The sequence below is a fragment of the Stegostoma tigrinum genome, chromosome 20 (genome assembly GCF_030684315.1).
Source record: "Stegostoma tigrinum isolate sSteTig4 chromosome 20, sSteTig4.hap1, whole genome shotgun sequence".
Taxonomy (NCBI): Eukaryota; Metazoa; Chordata; class Chondrichthyes; order Orectolobiformes; family Stegostomatidae; genus Stegostoma; species Stegostoma tigrinum.
The window spans coordinates 8674313-8687817 of NC_081373.1; the positions used below are offsets into that span (position 1 = coordinate 8674313).

At 44.2% G+C, this 13505-nt stretch overlaps 1 protein-coding gene across 1 annotated transcript in view; it reads right to left on the reverse strand.

Annotated features, from left to right (window-relative positions):
- The window catches only part of hpse2 (heparanase 2), a 264875-nt gene that overhangs the window by 120064 nt on the left and 131306 nt on the right, over nt 1-13505 (reverse strand). The window contains exon 5 of the mRNA XM_048551158.2: nt 13082-13253. Within this exon, the coding sequence (XP_048407115.1) occupies nt 13082-13253 (172 nt within the window). The remainder of the gene's footprint in view (nt 1-13081; nt 13254-13505) is intronic.

The window sequence follows — 13505 nt, forward strand, 5'->3', positions numbered from 1 at the left end:
TTCTAAACGCTGTAACTGTACCTGTATCCACCACTTTCTCAGGAAGTTCATTCCACACACAAACCACCCTCTGTGTAAAAAAGTTGCCTCTCATTCCTTTATTAAAACTTTCTCCTCTCACCTTAAAATTATGCCCCCAGTCCTGAAATCCCCCACCCTGCCTTTCACCTTAACTATACACTTCATGATTTTATAAACCTCTGTAAGGTCACCCCTCAACCTCGTACGTTCCAGTGGGAAAGGGTCCCAGCCTATCCAGCCTCTCCTTATAACTCAAAACCTTATGTCATGTTGATTTGCCTGGTTAGCATGCAAAACAATACTTTTCACTGTACCTCAGTACACGTGAAAAATGTGTAAACCAAATCAAATCAAGAATTCTGGGGGGCCTTGACTGGGTAAATCATAGAGTCATACACCATAGAAACAGGCCCTTCGGCCCATCATGTCTGGGCCCGACCCTTAGGAGAGTGCTGAACTAGGGGGAACAGTTTCAAAATTAAGGGGTGTCCCATTTAAGGTGCATGTGAGGAGGAATTTCTTTCTCTGGGCAGTTGTCAGTCTTTGTAATTCTGTACCCCAGAGAGTAGGGAGGGCAGATTACTGAATCCAATATCTCTGTCCCCTCTCATGTCGTTCGTGTTTTTGTGGAGACTGATAAATTTAGTAAAAGAAAACAAACATTTCCATTCCCTCCTCATCGAGCTCCCCTACTCATTAAACTCCAAAGTTCACACTGACTCGAGTTTCCTCAATGGCTGAGTATTTCCAGAGTGTTTTTGTTTCGGCAAGACCAAAATAGTTTTCAGGGGAGGTGATGGCCTAGTGGTGTTATTGCTGGACTGTTACACCAGAGACCTAGGTAATGTTCTGTGGACCTATATTCAAATCCTGCCATGGCAGATGGTGGAATTTGAATTCAATAAAATACCTGGAATAAAGAATCTAAAGTTGACTGTGAATCCATTATCAGTTGTCAGGAAAAACCCATCTGGTTCACGAATGTCCTTTAGGGAAGGAAACTGCCATCCTTACCTGGTCTGGGCCTACATGCGACTCCAGACCCACTGTAATGTGGTTGACTCATAACTGCTCTTGGGGCAATTAGGGATGAGCAATAAATGCCTAGCATGTGACACCCTCATGCCATGAATGAATAAAGGGAACAAAATTGCACGTGCATTTAAATCACAGTTCTTCACAATCTCAGCCCAGCCCAATAGTACTGTTGCAAAGTAGAAAAAGTGGCCTGGGGAAGCAAACAAAGCCTCACCTGAATGTTCGTCCCACTGACAATGCAGCACTCACTTCGTACTGCTCTGGAATGTTAGCTCAATTATCAATTCAGCTCTGAGTAAAACCTGACACCCGAAACCAAAAGAACGGCGGATGCTGTAAATCAGGAACAAAAGCGGAAGTTGCTGGAAAAGCTCAGCAGGTCTGGCAGCATTTGTGAAGTGAAAATCAGAGTTAACATTTTGGGTCCTGTTCTGAGGAAGGTTCACCAGACCCAAAACATTAACTCTGATTTTTTGTTCACAGACGCTGCCAGGCTGGCCGAGCTTTTCCAGAAACTTCTGCTTTTGTTCCTGACCCCAGAAACCCTTCATTCAGAGATAAGAATATTCAGAGCTTTGCACCATAACTACAGTTAAGATAAACCCATATTTAAAAGCATTAAAAATACCCATTTCTAAACACAGACAGGTGAAACTTTGCCTGTCATTGAGCTCTGCAGAAACACAGCCCCGGTCGGGTGATTAAATTTTAAATTCCTTTGGTATCAAGAAGAGTATCTTTGCTAAAATTTCAACCGTAGCATTATTACGGTATATTTCTCAATGAGGATCTAATGCATCAGTAAATTTATCTCTTGAGAGTTACGCTATTTCAACTTAGCCAATTGTTAGGAGCAGATTACACTAATGAACGTTGGTCTGCCAATATCGGAAACTCTTCGTTGCCAGCATTAAAAGCCCTGTCCCAACCAGATCTACTCCCAGTAGAAATGGTAACCATTTGCACAACTCATTTGCTTCCAACTGCAATGATAGTTAGCCAAAAAACTGCAGGATTTGGAGGGAAAATTGCTGGGAGCAAGCCGTCTGCATATTCTGATTATTATCAGATTTGGTGCATCGAGTTAATTTCAGCTTTGCGGATGCTTTGAAACTTAGACACATTCTAAATTGTCAGCAGGGCAATGTCGAACTCTAAGAGGACATGAACAAGTTATTGGGTTGGCAGACAAGTAACAGATAAAGATCCATGGTATGTGATGCATTTTGGTAGGAGATAAATATGGAAAGACAATACTTACTGGAGGCAGGAGCAGAAGGACTTGGTGGATATGTGCATAGATCACTTAAGGTACGAAGACATGTGCAGAGAGCAATTATTAAATCACTCGTAACCCTGGACTTTATTAAGAGGGTAAAGAGTACAAGGGCCTCGAAGATGGGCTGAACTTATACAAGATAGTTGCTAGATCTCAGCTGGAGTATTGTGTCAATTCTGGATACCACACTCTAGGAAGCTTGAGAAACCATTGAAGAGAGTGCGGAAGAGATGTACAAAAATGGGAAAGTACAACGAACTCCACAGTTCTGAGGAAAAGTTGGGACTTCTCCTTGAAGCGATGAAGGCTGAGGGGAGAAGAAGTTTCCAAAGTCATGAGCAGTCTGGAGAAAAACTAGGTACGGAAAAACTATTACTGAAGGAGGGTCCCAACCTGAAATGTCAACATTCCCTGCTCCTGTGATGCTGCCTGGCCTGCTGTGCTCCTCCAGCTCCACACTGTGTTATCTCTGACTCCAGCATCGGCAGACCTTGCTATCTCAAGGGGAAAATAACTGTTCCTGTTCATTAAAAGGATTGAGAATGAGAGGGCAAAAAATTAAGAAGAACTTTTTCACATAATGAGTGGTTTGGCTCTGGTTTGGCACAGTCTGTAGATGAAGAATTATCTGAGGCTCTTAAGTGGGCATTGGATAATTATTTGACTAGAAATAATGTAATAGGGTGCGGGGAAATGGCAGGAGAATGGCACCAAGTCATAAAGTTCATTTGAGAGCCAGTCCAGGCACAATGGTCTGAATGGCCTCCTTCTATCCTGTAAGAGTTCTCTGACTGTATGGAATGCAAGGCTACTGAACTTTTTACTTTGACCCAAAATTCTTCCTTCACTTAAGGTACTGGTTCAGCTAATGATGTAAACCTCCACTACAAGCCCTAACTTAAGACACACTTGGCGTCTTGTCTGATTGTAATGCAATACTCCACGTTATCTTCCTCTATCTACTTGCAGACACTGTCGCCCACACCATTCTACACCAATGCTTTCTCTCTGTTGCCAACTCAGGTTGGTTGTGCCAGCTGTATTCCACTTTTTGGCCATCATATTATAACTGGATCATCGTTGCCAAAGATACCTCCACTGACCAGCCCTGGGTGTGTCCATTGTCCTGCCTATGACCCCTACTGCTCTTTCACTAACTCCCAAACTTTGTCGTTTTAAGATACTGTAAACAATCAAAATTGTTTCCATGCCTGTGACAACCATAAGTTATGAGGTTATCACATCTCTTGCAGTCTTGGTCAAAGCAGTTTGCAACATTACTGATGAATCATGAATCTCAGAGAACTGTTTACTGGTGACCATGACACAACTTTTATTGTGCAATCAGACCGGAATCAAATTGGACTTTGAGCCTTTCAGAATTTCCAGTCATGTAATCAAACAATGTATAATTAATGGGTCTTACATTCTTGCCTCTCTTGACACATATGCGCCAGGTCTATTGGAAAATCCCCAGTGTGTGAATGTATGCTCGTCTCCTTTCTTGGTGGTGTAGCAGGGGGTTGGAGGAACTACCGTGTATAGAAACTTCCCCAAGCATTGACTTATATAGTGTGAATTTCACCCTAAACCCATACACATCTAGAACAAAAGCAGAGGTTGCTGGAAAAGCTCAGCAGGTCTGGCAGCATCTGTGAAGAAAAATCAGAGTTAATGTTTTGGGTCTGGTGATCCATCCTCAGAACACATCTTGGCATTCCAATCCATTTAAGAATTGTTACCTTCTAATCATTTGTTGCCTGTGTTACACGGTGGGGTGAACAACGTAATTTCACTTCAGCTCTGATGGAGAGTCGTCTAGACTCAAACAGTCAGATTGGTTTCTCTCCACAGATGCTGCCTGACCCACTGGGACCTCCAGTGGAGTTTTTTTTTTGTTTTCAGTACAGATACCAATATCTGAAGTAACTTAGTCCAATTTAATTTCTGACTCAGGGTAAAACATATTTTTAACATCTTGGAATCAAGGACCAACATCCATGACTGTGTGCGAGAGAGACAGGGCTACAACATTGTAGCTTCAACACTCAAGCCATATCTTGACAAGGCAGAAAAATGGCCCAAACTCTTGGAAGATGCTTCATTGGCTAAGATCTTAAAGTGTCTTTGAAGGGTCTATCCCAAAACATCCGCCTTCCTGCTCCTACGATGCTGCTTGGCCTGCTGTGTTCATCCAGCTCTACACTTGTTATCTCGGATTCTCCAGTATCTGCAGTTCCTATTAGCTTTGGAAACTTTCCGTTTGATAGAACCTGACAAACAATTCGTAAATTGGTGATGTTGTTTTCCATGTTCTTGCATAAAGCCTTTATGATACAAAACTGGTTTCGTCAAACCCTACACTCTCCTCCAACACCAGGAACAGTTTCACAATTAATCACCAAACCAAATTATATCCTGAGCTCAAATGGTCAAGCTTAAGCTTTCTGTTTATTGGAGTTGCAAAACAAGGGCTAGACATCCTCACACAGGCCAAATACGTGCAGGTTAGGGTGGGTTGGCCATGCTAAAGTGTCCAGGGGATGTGCAGGCTATGTGGGTTAGACATGGGAATTGCAGGATAGAGCAGGGGATGGGTCTAGGTGAGATGCTGTTTGGAAGGTTGGTGTGGACATGATGGGCTGAATGGTCTCTATCTGCACTGCAGGGATTCTATGAACTGCAGATTTTGTAGAACAGAAATTGCAAGAGTAACTCAGCAGGTCTGGCAGCATCTGTGGAGAGAAATCAGTTCATGTTTCAAGTCCAGTGACCCCTTCAGAGCTAGGCCTGGAAAGAAAGGATATTAAGAAGTTTCTGTTTTTGTTGTTGATAACTACTTTCCTCCCCCAGTCTGGGGGTCCTGAGGGCAGTTTTTGCCCCTAATGAAACCAGCCGACTTCGCACAGACTCGGTGATCATATCTGCACCTCCTCACTCTTTTCAACTCAGTACTTCACCAGATGGAGTATGCGTCTGAAAATGCCGCTGGACAAGCCTAATTATCCACTTCTCTCAAAACATTGTTTTATGGAATACTGCAGGGTATAATCAAACTGATTTAACAGTTGTTTTCTGACCATTTCTCATTCAACTACTGGAGAAATTCAGTGGCATTGTTCAAAGTTTCCTTCATTAGGCGAGTTCAGCAATTAAGTGGGAGGTGCAGGGAGGAAGCACCCGCGCTATATTTTAATTTTGGTTCGGGGGACAAGAAAAATGAGCCATAAAAATAACAGGAAAGTGTTTTGTTTTAAATTAAGGCTCGAGGAGAGGGTTGATGTTAAAAGTTGCTTGTGTTAATGGTTTTCATTAGAGCAAAAATAAAGGACATGATTTCCCAAAAGCCCCATTGATTTATTACAAATTTGTATAAGCCTGTGGGTTACTCGGGTTGTGTTTCAAGTCACCGTGGTTAACCCATTCCTCAAAGTTGGGAGCTGGCCCAGGCAGGCTCAAACAATTTTGTCTGGTGGCTTTGAAATAAAGGATTCAGCGTTTCAGCAGATATCTCACTGAACAGGAAAGAGAAACTTCAGTGAGGAGGATAGACTTGAGACATTACGAACATTATCCTTGGAGAGGTCATGGCTGAGAGGAGATCTGATCAATGTTTTCAGATTTGAATCTGAGCTGGATAAAATAGATGGCGAGAAGCTGTACCCACTCATGAATCGAAAAAGAACAATACAGCACGAATGTAAATTAACATGTAACTGAAGCAAGGAAGAAATGAGAAAAACATTGTGTTTGCACAGCGAGCGAGGTATGGAATTCACTGCCTGGGGAGATGTTCAATTGAGGCATTCAAGAGGGCATTGGATGGCTATTAAGATAGAGATGGTGTGCAGGGGTATGAGGAAAAGGCAGGAAATTGCCGCAGGGGGATAGAACCAGCACAGACACTATGGGCTGAATGTAAAGTTTGCCATTTGCACAGTCCTGCAGGGAATAAGCATGCCAGCAGAGTGAACCACGTCCCATTTCATGTGCTGGGTGTGGGTGAAGGCTCAGCTGCTTGCTCACATTACCACTAAGTTAGAAAGTTACAGGTTTGAGATCCACTCTGGGATTCGAGTACAATAATCCAGACTGAACTCCCAGCATGGAATCGAGTGAATGCTGCCTTGTCAGAGATACTGCTTTCCAGAAGAGGGGGTGGCATGGTGGCTCAGTGGTTAGCACTGCTGCCTCACAGTGCCAGAGTCCCAGGTTCGATTCCACCCTCAGGTGACTGTCTGTGTGGAGTTTGTACATTCTCCCCACGTCTGTGTGGGTTTCCTCTGGGTGCTCCGGTTTCCTCCCACAGTCCAAAGGTGTGCAGGCTAGGTGGATTGGCCATGGGAAATTGCCCGTAGTGTTCAGGGATGTGCAGCCTAGATGGATTAGCCATGGGAAATGCTACAGAGTTACACAGATGGGTCCAGACAGGCTGCTCTTTGGAGGGCCAGTATGGAACTTGATGGGCCAAATGGTCTGCTTTCACACTGTAAGGATTTTTATGATTCTGTTCTATGTTCAACCCTGTCTGCCCTCTCGGGTAAAAGATCCCATGAAACTTTGCTGAATAAGAGTGGGAGTGTTATTCCTGATATCCTCACCGATCTTTATGTCTCGATCAACCTCCCAGAAACAGGTTAGTATCGCACAGCTCTTTGTGGGATCTTGCTGTATGCAAATTGGCGACTGCATTTCCTACCCTGCAACAGGGACCACAGCACAAAGGGTATTTTTAAAGTGCTTTGGGACATCTGGGTAGACATGAAAAATGCACTATAAGCACAAGCCCTGGACCTTCCTTTTACATAATTCAGAATTAAAAATGGTTGCCTTTTTTTTGTGTTATGAGTCTTATTTAAATGCAATGTTGAAAGCTGTGGGGCAATATCATTAGAATCTGGTCAGACCACAGCGTTCTGAGTTGTTCTAGTGCGAGGGTCTTTTACAAACTGGTGGGATTCTCGATGTGATGGTCATAGAAACATCCTTTTATGAGTTAGTAAATCTCAGAAATCTACAGCACCGAGGAAAATTGATTGACTATCTCAGAGGAAGGAGTTATCTGTTCCCCTTGTTCATTCCCTGTTCCCTTTCAAATCTTTCTTTCAGCAATTATTCACCCATTTCCCTCTTTAACAGGCCACAATGGACATTGCTCCCAGCTCTGTTTCCAGTAGGACATTCCACATACTTGACATTACAGAAGCTAGATAAATATCTGTGAGGGAAGGCAGAAGGCTATTTGGGGGGATTTGATGGAGTTGGGTGGAATAATCTTGGGAGTTTAAGCGCCAAGGTCTTTTTCCAAGAGTGGGGGAGTTCAAATCTAGATGGCATAAGTTTAGGGCGAGAGGGGAAAGATTTAAAGGGGCCTGAATGGCAAGTTTTTCCTCACAGAGGGTGGTGTGTATTTTGAACAAACTGCTGGGGGAAGTAGTTGAATCATAGAATCCCTATAGTGTGAGCAGGTAATTCAGCTCATTGAGTCCACACCATCCTTCCAAAGAGCATCTGCCTCAGACCCATCCCACTACTCTATAACCCTTCATTTCCCACAGCTAACCCACCTTGCCATGCACATCCCTGGACACTCTGGGGTAATTTCCCATGGCCAATCCACCTAGCCTGCACATCTTTGGACCATGGGAGGAAACAGGAGCCCACAGAGGAAACCCGCACAGACACAGGGAAAATGTACAAACTCCACACAGACAGTCACTTGAGGGTGGAATCGAACCCGGGTCCATGCCACTGTGATGCAGCAGGGCTAGCCTCTGAGCCACCATGTCACCCCGATGGGAGGACAATTACACACATTTGAACTACATTGGGACAGTTACGTAGATAGGAAATGTTTAGGGGAATGGGGGCCAATTGCAAGCCAATGGGACTAGTTCAGAGTAGGAAACTTAGTTGGCATGTTTGAGTTGGACTGAAGGATCTGTTCCCCTGTGCTTTATGACTCGATGATCAACCGCTTGGCTGAATGACCTGTTCCCATGCTGTGCATTTCATGCAAGACCACAACCATTACTTGCTTATCTAAATACAAAGACAGATTTGTAGGGACTGCCTTTCAGTTCTGGCCCCTCCAAAGACATCACTGCAGGGAGAGAAAGAGAGCTGGAAAGAAAGGTGGAAAATGAGGAAGGAAGGGTGAGTGGAAGTGGTAGGGCAAGGGGAGTGAGAAAAAAGGATGGGGAAGAATGAATAAGGAACAGCGAGAGGAACAGGTAGGATAGAGAGAGAGAGAAAGGGAGGGAGAGAGATGAAGATTGTAAGGGAGAGAAGAGACAAATTTATCCACACCCATGCCTATAAGCCTCGTTTCCAGATATGAGAAGCAATTCCATAATTTACCTGGGTTCCTAGCCACATTTGTGTGTTCTGCCCTGAAGGAAATCATGACTGCAGGCCATCGGTAGAATGTCCAGGACAGCTGATGAGAACATAAGTTCTTCACAATCATTCAAAATAACTCAGGGTAATCAATAGCTTCTGATTTTTAAAGCATCCTCTACATACAATACACCCTGGGGGTAATTTTGATTTTTGGGATGAAGTTATAAACCAGGTTTTTTTTTAATCCAAACACATCTCTTGTGCTTTCAGTTCCATTTTCTGTTGCTGGTATACAACATGGCTGGTCTGGCGTCATCAGTTTCGTTCCCAAAGTCAAAGTGATCTCCAATGTTTCCAAGGATTATCATTGCTATGTTGTGAAAGGCAGGAAATGAATTGTGTGATATTTTCCTCTCAGCAAAGATCTTTAGACAGCACCTTCCAAATCCATGATCACTTCCATCCTGAAGGGCAGTAGATAGAGGGTAACACCATCTCCTTCAAGTTCCCCTCTGAACCACTCACCATCCTGATTTGGAATATAGATCATTCCTGTTGCCGCGTCAAAATCATAGAATTCCCTCCCTCATGGCATTGTGGGTCAGCCCACAGCACATGGGCTGCAGCAGTTCAAGAAGGAAGCTCACCACCGCCTTCTCAAGGGTAACTAGGGACGGGCAATAAATGCTGGGCCCAGTCAGCAACACCCATATCCCTAGAGTGAACAAAAAATATTAATTTTAATTTCAATAAAATTCCCAGCCTCCTTAAAGACTGCTGTTCAACAGGAAACAGTATCAGTAATGGGTAAGAATCACCTTTGCTGGGCGATTTGTGATGAGGGACAATTTATTTATCAGCTTGAAATCCTTCACTGGGAGCAGCCTCCAGTATTGAATTATCAGTGGTGACCTGATGGATGAAATCAATTGAGTGCATTGTACGTGGGATGTTTGAGAGATGGTGATAACCATCAGCCATTTCTCTCTGAGACTATTCTTTACAACACATAAAAAAAGGATTATAGCTTGAACTTCTCGTGTGATTTTCAATTGGACTGACCCGTTGTGATCAGAGGAAGCTTTTGGTCAGAGTCCTCTGATTTTCCAGTGGCAGTGGCTGTCAGTGAACCAAGGGAGTTAGGAGGTGCTAGCCAACACTGGGAAAAATATCTCGCTCTTGTTCCGCACCCTCGCAGTCTCCACTTTGACCCGCTCAAACTTGCACTTGAGTAGGGCAAATACCCACTCACTTAACGTCGCTTAATGCTGCCATGCCCTGATCTCCATGAGTTTTCCTCCAATACACACACAGGTTTCAAATCAGCTCGGCAGCTACAAAATCTTTTTTGTTTTGGCTGTTCACATTCACCAGTTTTGAGAGCATAAGAACTCAAGCAGGTGGCTTTCCATCTGGAGTCATGCTATCACCACTTAATCACATTGGTTAGGCCTACTCTGGGTGACCTCCCATTTCCCATAACCCACCTTCTTCCATCTTGTGCCTGTCGAGCATTGACCTTGAGTGTTCAGATCAGCAGTTTAACCACCGTCCTGGCCCCTGACCATAATATCCGCCTCTCAGTGACAATTCAAATGTGCTCTCTCCTTTAGCCTCCTGTGTTACTGGAAATGACTGTAGTGTCCTTCAACTCGAGAATCCCCAGGTAGGAGCTGAACTGATGTCATTAGGTTGTCCCAGGAATCAATCACATTCAAGTCTTCTCACAGACAGCCCAATCAGGAAACAAAAAGCAGCTAAAATAAAACACCTTTTAAAAATGTTTACAAGACTGAATTAGAGATGGGTGAAAGTAGAAATTAAAATATTCTGATTTTATTTACAAACATCATCAAAAAAATTTATTCAATCATCATTTAAGACTGTTGTGAATATAAAATTATTATTTCATGGGCAGTTTGGTGTTCATCACATCATATTCATCACTGTTCAAAGCTCAGCGAACAAGGTGTAACCTTTTACCAGAGTTCTCACAGTGATGTAAACAGGAAGTTCTCACTAATTTCAGTGTTTTTTTCATTCTGGGCAGGTTCCTCTCAAGCCCTGAGCAACAGAGTATCTGCAATGAACAACCTATTCCTGACCTCCTGCATGGTCAGTTTCAGAAGGCTAATAACGATGGATGCTGATGATTTTGGAAATTAACCTTGCAGCTGTTTGCTTTCAAGGGCTTTTTGGTCCAGGGGTATGATTCTCACTTAAGGTACTATGCAGTATTGACATGCGAGATGTCCCAGGTTCAACTCCCAGGTGGGCCCGGGTATCTTCGTTTAGAGGGTGACATGGTGGCTCAGTGGTAGCACTGCTGTCTCACAGTGCTAGAGACCCAGGTTCAATTCCACCCATTCTCACCATGTCTGCTTGGGTTTGCTCCAGATTCCTCCCACAGTCCAAAGGTGGATTGACCATGCTAGATTGTCCTGTAGTGTTCAGGGATGTGCAGATTACATGGGTTATAGGTGAATGGGTCTGAGGGTTGGTGTGGATTTTTTGGGCTGAAGGGCCTGTTTCCATACTGTAGGGGTTCTATGAGCTGCAGAAGAGGTAGAGAGAACATGATGAGACATATAAGACCTTCGGTGGTTGAAATAGAATGCACTTCGAAAGGGTATTTCCTTTTGTAAGAGAATTTAGAATGAGCGGTCATAGTTTAAAAATAAGGGTCTGCCCAATCACAGAAATGTAGAAAATAAGAGCTGGAGTAGGCCATTTGCCCTTTGAGCTTCTTTGCCAAACATTATGATCATGGCCCATCATTCAACGTAGTTCCATCTTCCAGTTCCCCTCATGTCCTTTGATCTCTTCAGCCCTAAGTGCTATATGCAACTTGTTTTTGAAACAGTACAATGTTCTGTACTTGTATCAGAGATAATAGGAGCTGCCGATGTTGGAGAATCCTTTGAAGGGTCCAGGCCTGAAACATCAGCTTTCCTGCTCCTCTGATGCTGCTTGGCCTGCCGTGTTCATCCAGCTCCACACCTTGTTATCTCAATGTTCTGAACCTGGCTGCTTTTTGTGTTAGCGATTTCCACAGGCTCTCCACTCTCTTGGTGAAGAAGTTTCCCCTCATCTCCGTCTTAAGTGGCCTAAGCCGGGTCCTTAGACTGTGGCTCTGGAAGGCAGCGATGAGATGAAGTCTTCTCTCAGAGTGGGTGGGGAGTCCTTGGAACTCTCTCCCTCAAAACGAGTTAGAAGCAGAGTCTTTGAATTTTTTTTTAAACTGAGGTGGATAGATATTTGGGTTGGTGGTAGTGTTGGTGAAAGGTTATAGGGGCTAAGCAGAAATATGAAGCAATCAGGTCAGCTATGATTTTACTCAATGACAGAGCAGGCTGGAGACACAGAGTTGTCTACTAGAAGGCCATTGGTACACTTGCCTTTATTGGTTATTACGTTGAGTGTAGCAAATGGGTTGTTATGTTGTGGCTGTTCGGGACATTGGCTAGGGCCACTTTTGGAATTCTGCACTCAATTCCAGTCTCCCTGCTTTAGGAAAGATGTTGTTCAATTTGAAAGGGTTCAGAAAAGATGGACAAGGATGTTGCAGGAGTTGGAGGGTTTGAGCTACAGGGAGAGGCTGGATAGACTGGGGCTATTTTCACTGGAGCGTCAGAGGCTGAGGGGTGACCTCACAGAGGTTTATAAAATCCTGAGGGGCACAGATAGGGTGAATAGCCAAGGTCTTTTCCCCAGGGTAGATGAGTCCAAAACAAGAGGGGCATAGGTTTAAGGTGAGAGGGGAAAGATTTAAAAGGGACCTTAGGGACAACTTTCACACGCAGAGGGTGGTCCGTGTGTGGAATATGCAGCCAGAGGAAGTGGCAGAGGCAGATAACATTACAACAGTTAAAAGGCATCTGGAAGAGTGAATGAATAGGAAGGGTTTAGAGGGAGATGGGCCGAATGCTGGCAAAATGGGGTTAGATTAATTTCGGATATCTGGTCAGCTTGGACGGGTTGAACTGAGTGATCGGTTTCCGCACTGTACAGCTCCATGACTCTACTTCTAATTTGTACATTCATGATTTGCCATCAAGCCCTCAGCTCAAAATCCAGACCATTAGTCCTTGTATGCAGTGCCCCTTTTAAGAGGAGGCATTTGGATTCATTTGGTGCTCTTGTTTCATTGTGAGGTTTTCGGGGGGGTGGTGGGTTTCATCTGGAGGCCACACTGTGTCTGCGCTGATGTGTTGGAGCCATAGACTGTTTGCTCCTTGTTGGAAAACTCGCTAAAAACCCTGTAACTTTGGTTTATGGCCCAGCCTCTATTTAAGTGCAGAGTGAGCCAGTCATTTGCAGAAAGGTCTGAGTCATTACGCAGCAGGGTGAACTGTCCCCACTCGCTTTCACATGGGATGGGGTTTGTGCAGATAAACTTACCCGTCCAGCAAGGTCGCAGTGTTTCTCCGAGGCCTACCAATGTTCGGGCCATACAGGCTGGCTTTCGTGTAGAACCTCACAGACTGCAGCAAGTTCTTGAACTGGATATAGTCCCTGCCCAGCTGGCTGCCATTAATGGTCCTTCCCACCATCGTCCGGTAGCTGTTGGGCTCTGCGGGAATATCGAGAATCGCGGGTTTAAGAGGATAATATGGTTCAGTTTGTTCAGGTGTTCTAATCCATGCACAAATCAAGTGGCCATTAACTGAACCCTCTGCATTCTTCCTTCCACCCTCCCTTATTTCTCACATGCATTTGAGGAGCAGTCCCTCAGCAATTAGTCTCCCATCATATAGCGCTTTACCACAAGGGGCAGCCGGTTTGCCTTGTAGGATGACACCAACATTGCAAGTTGAATTCCCAC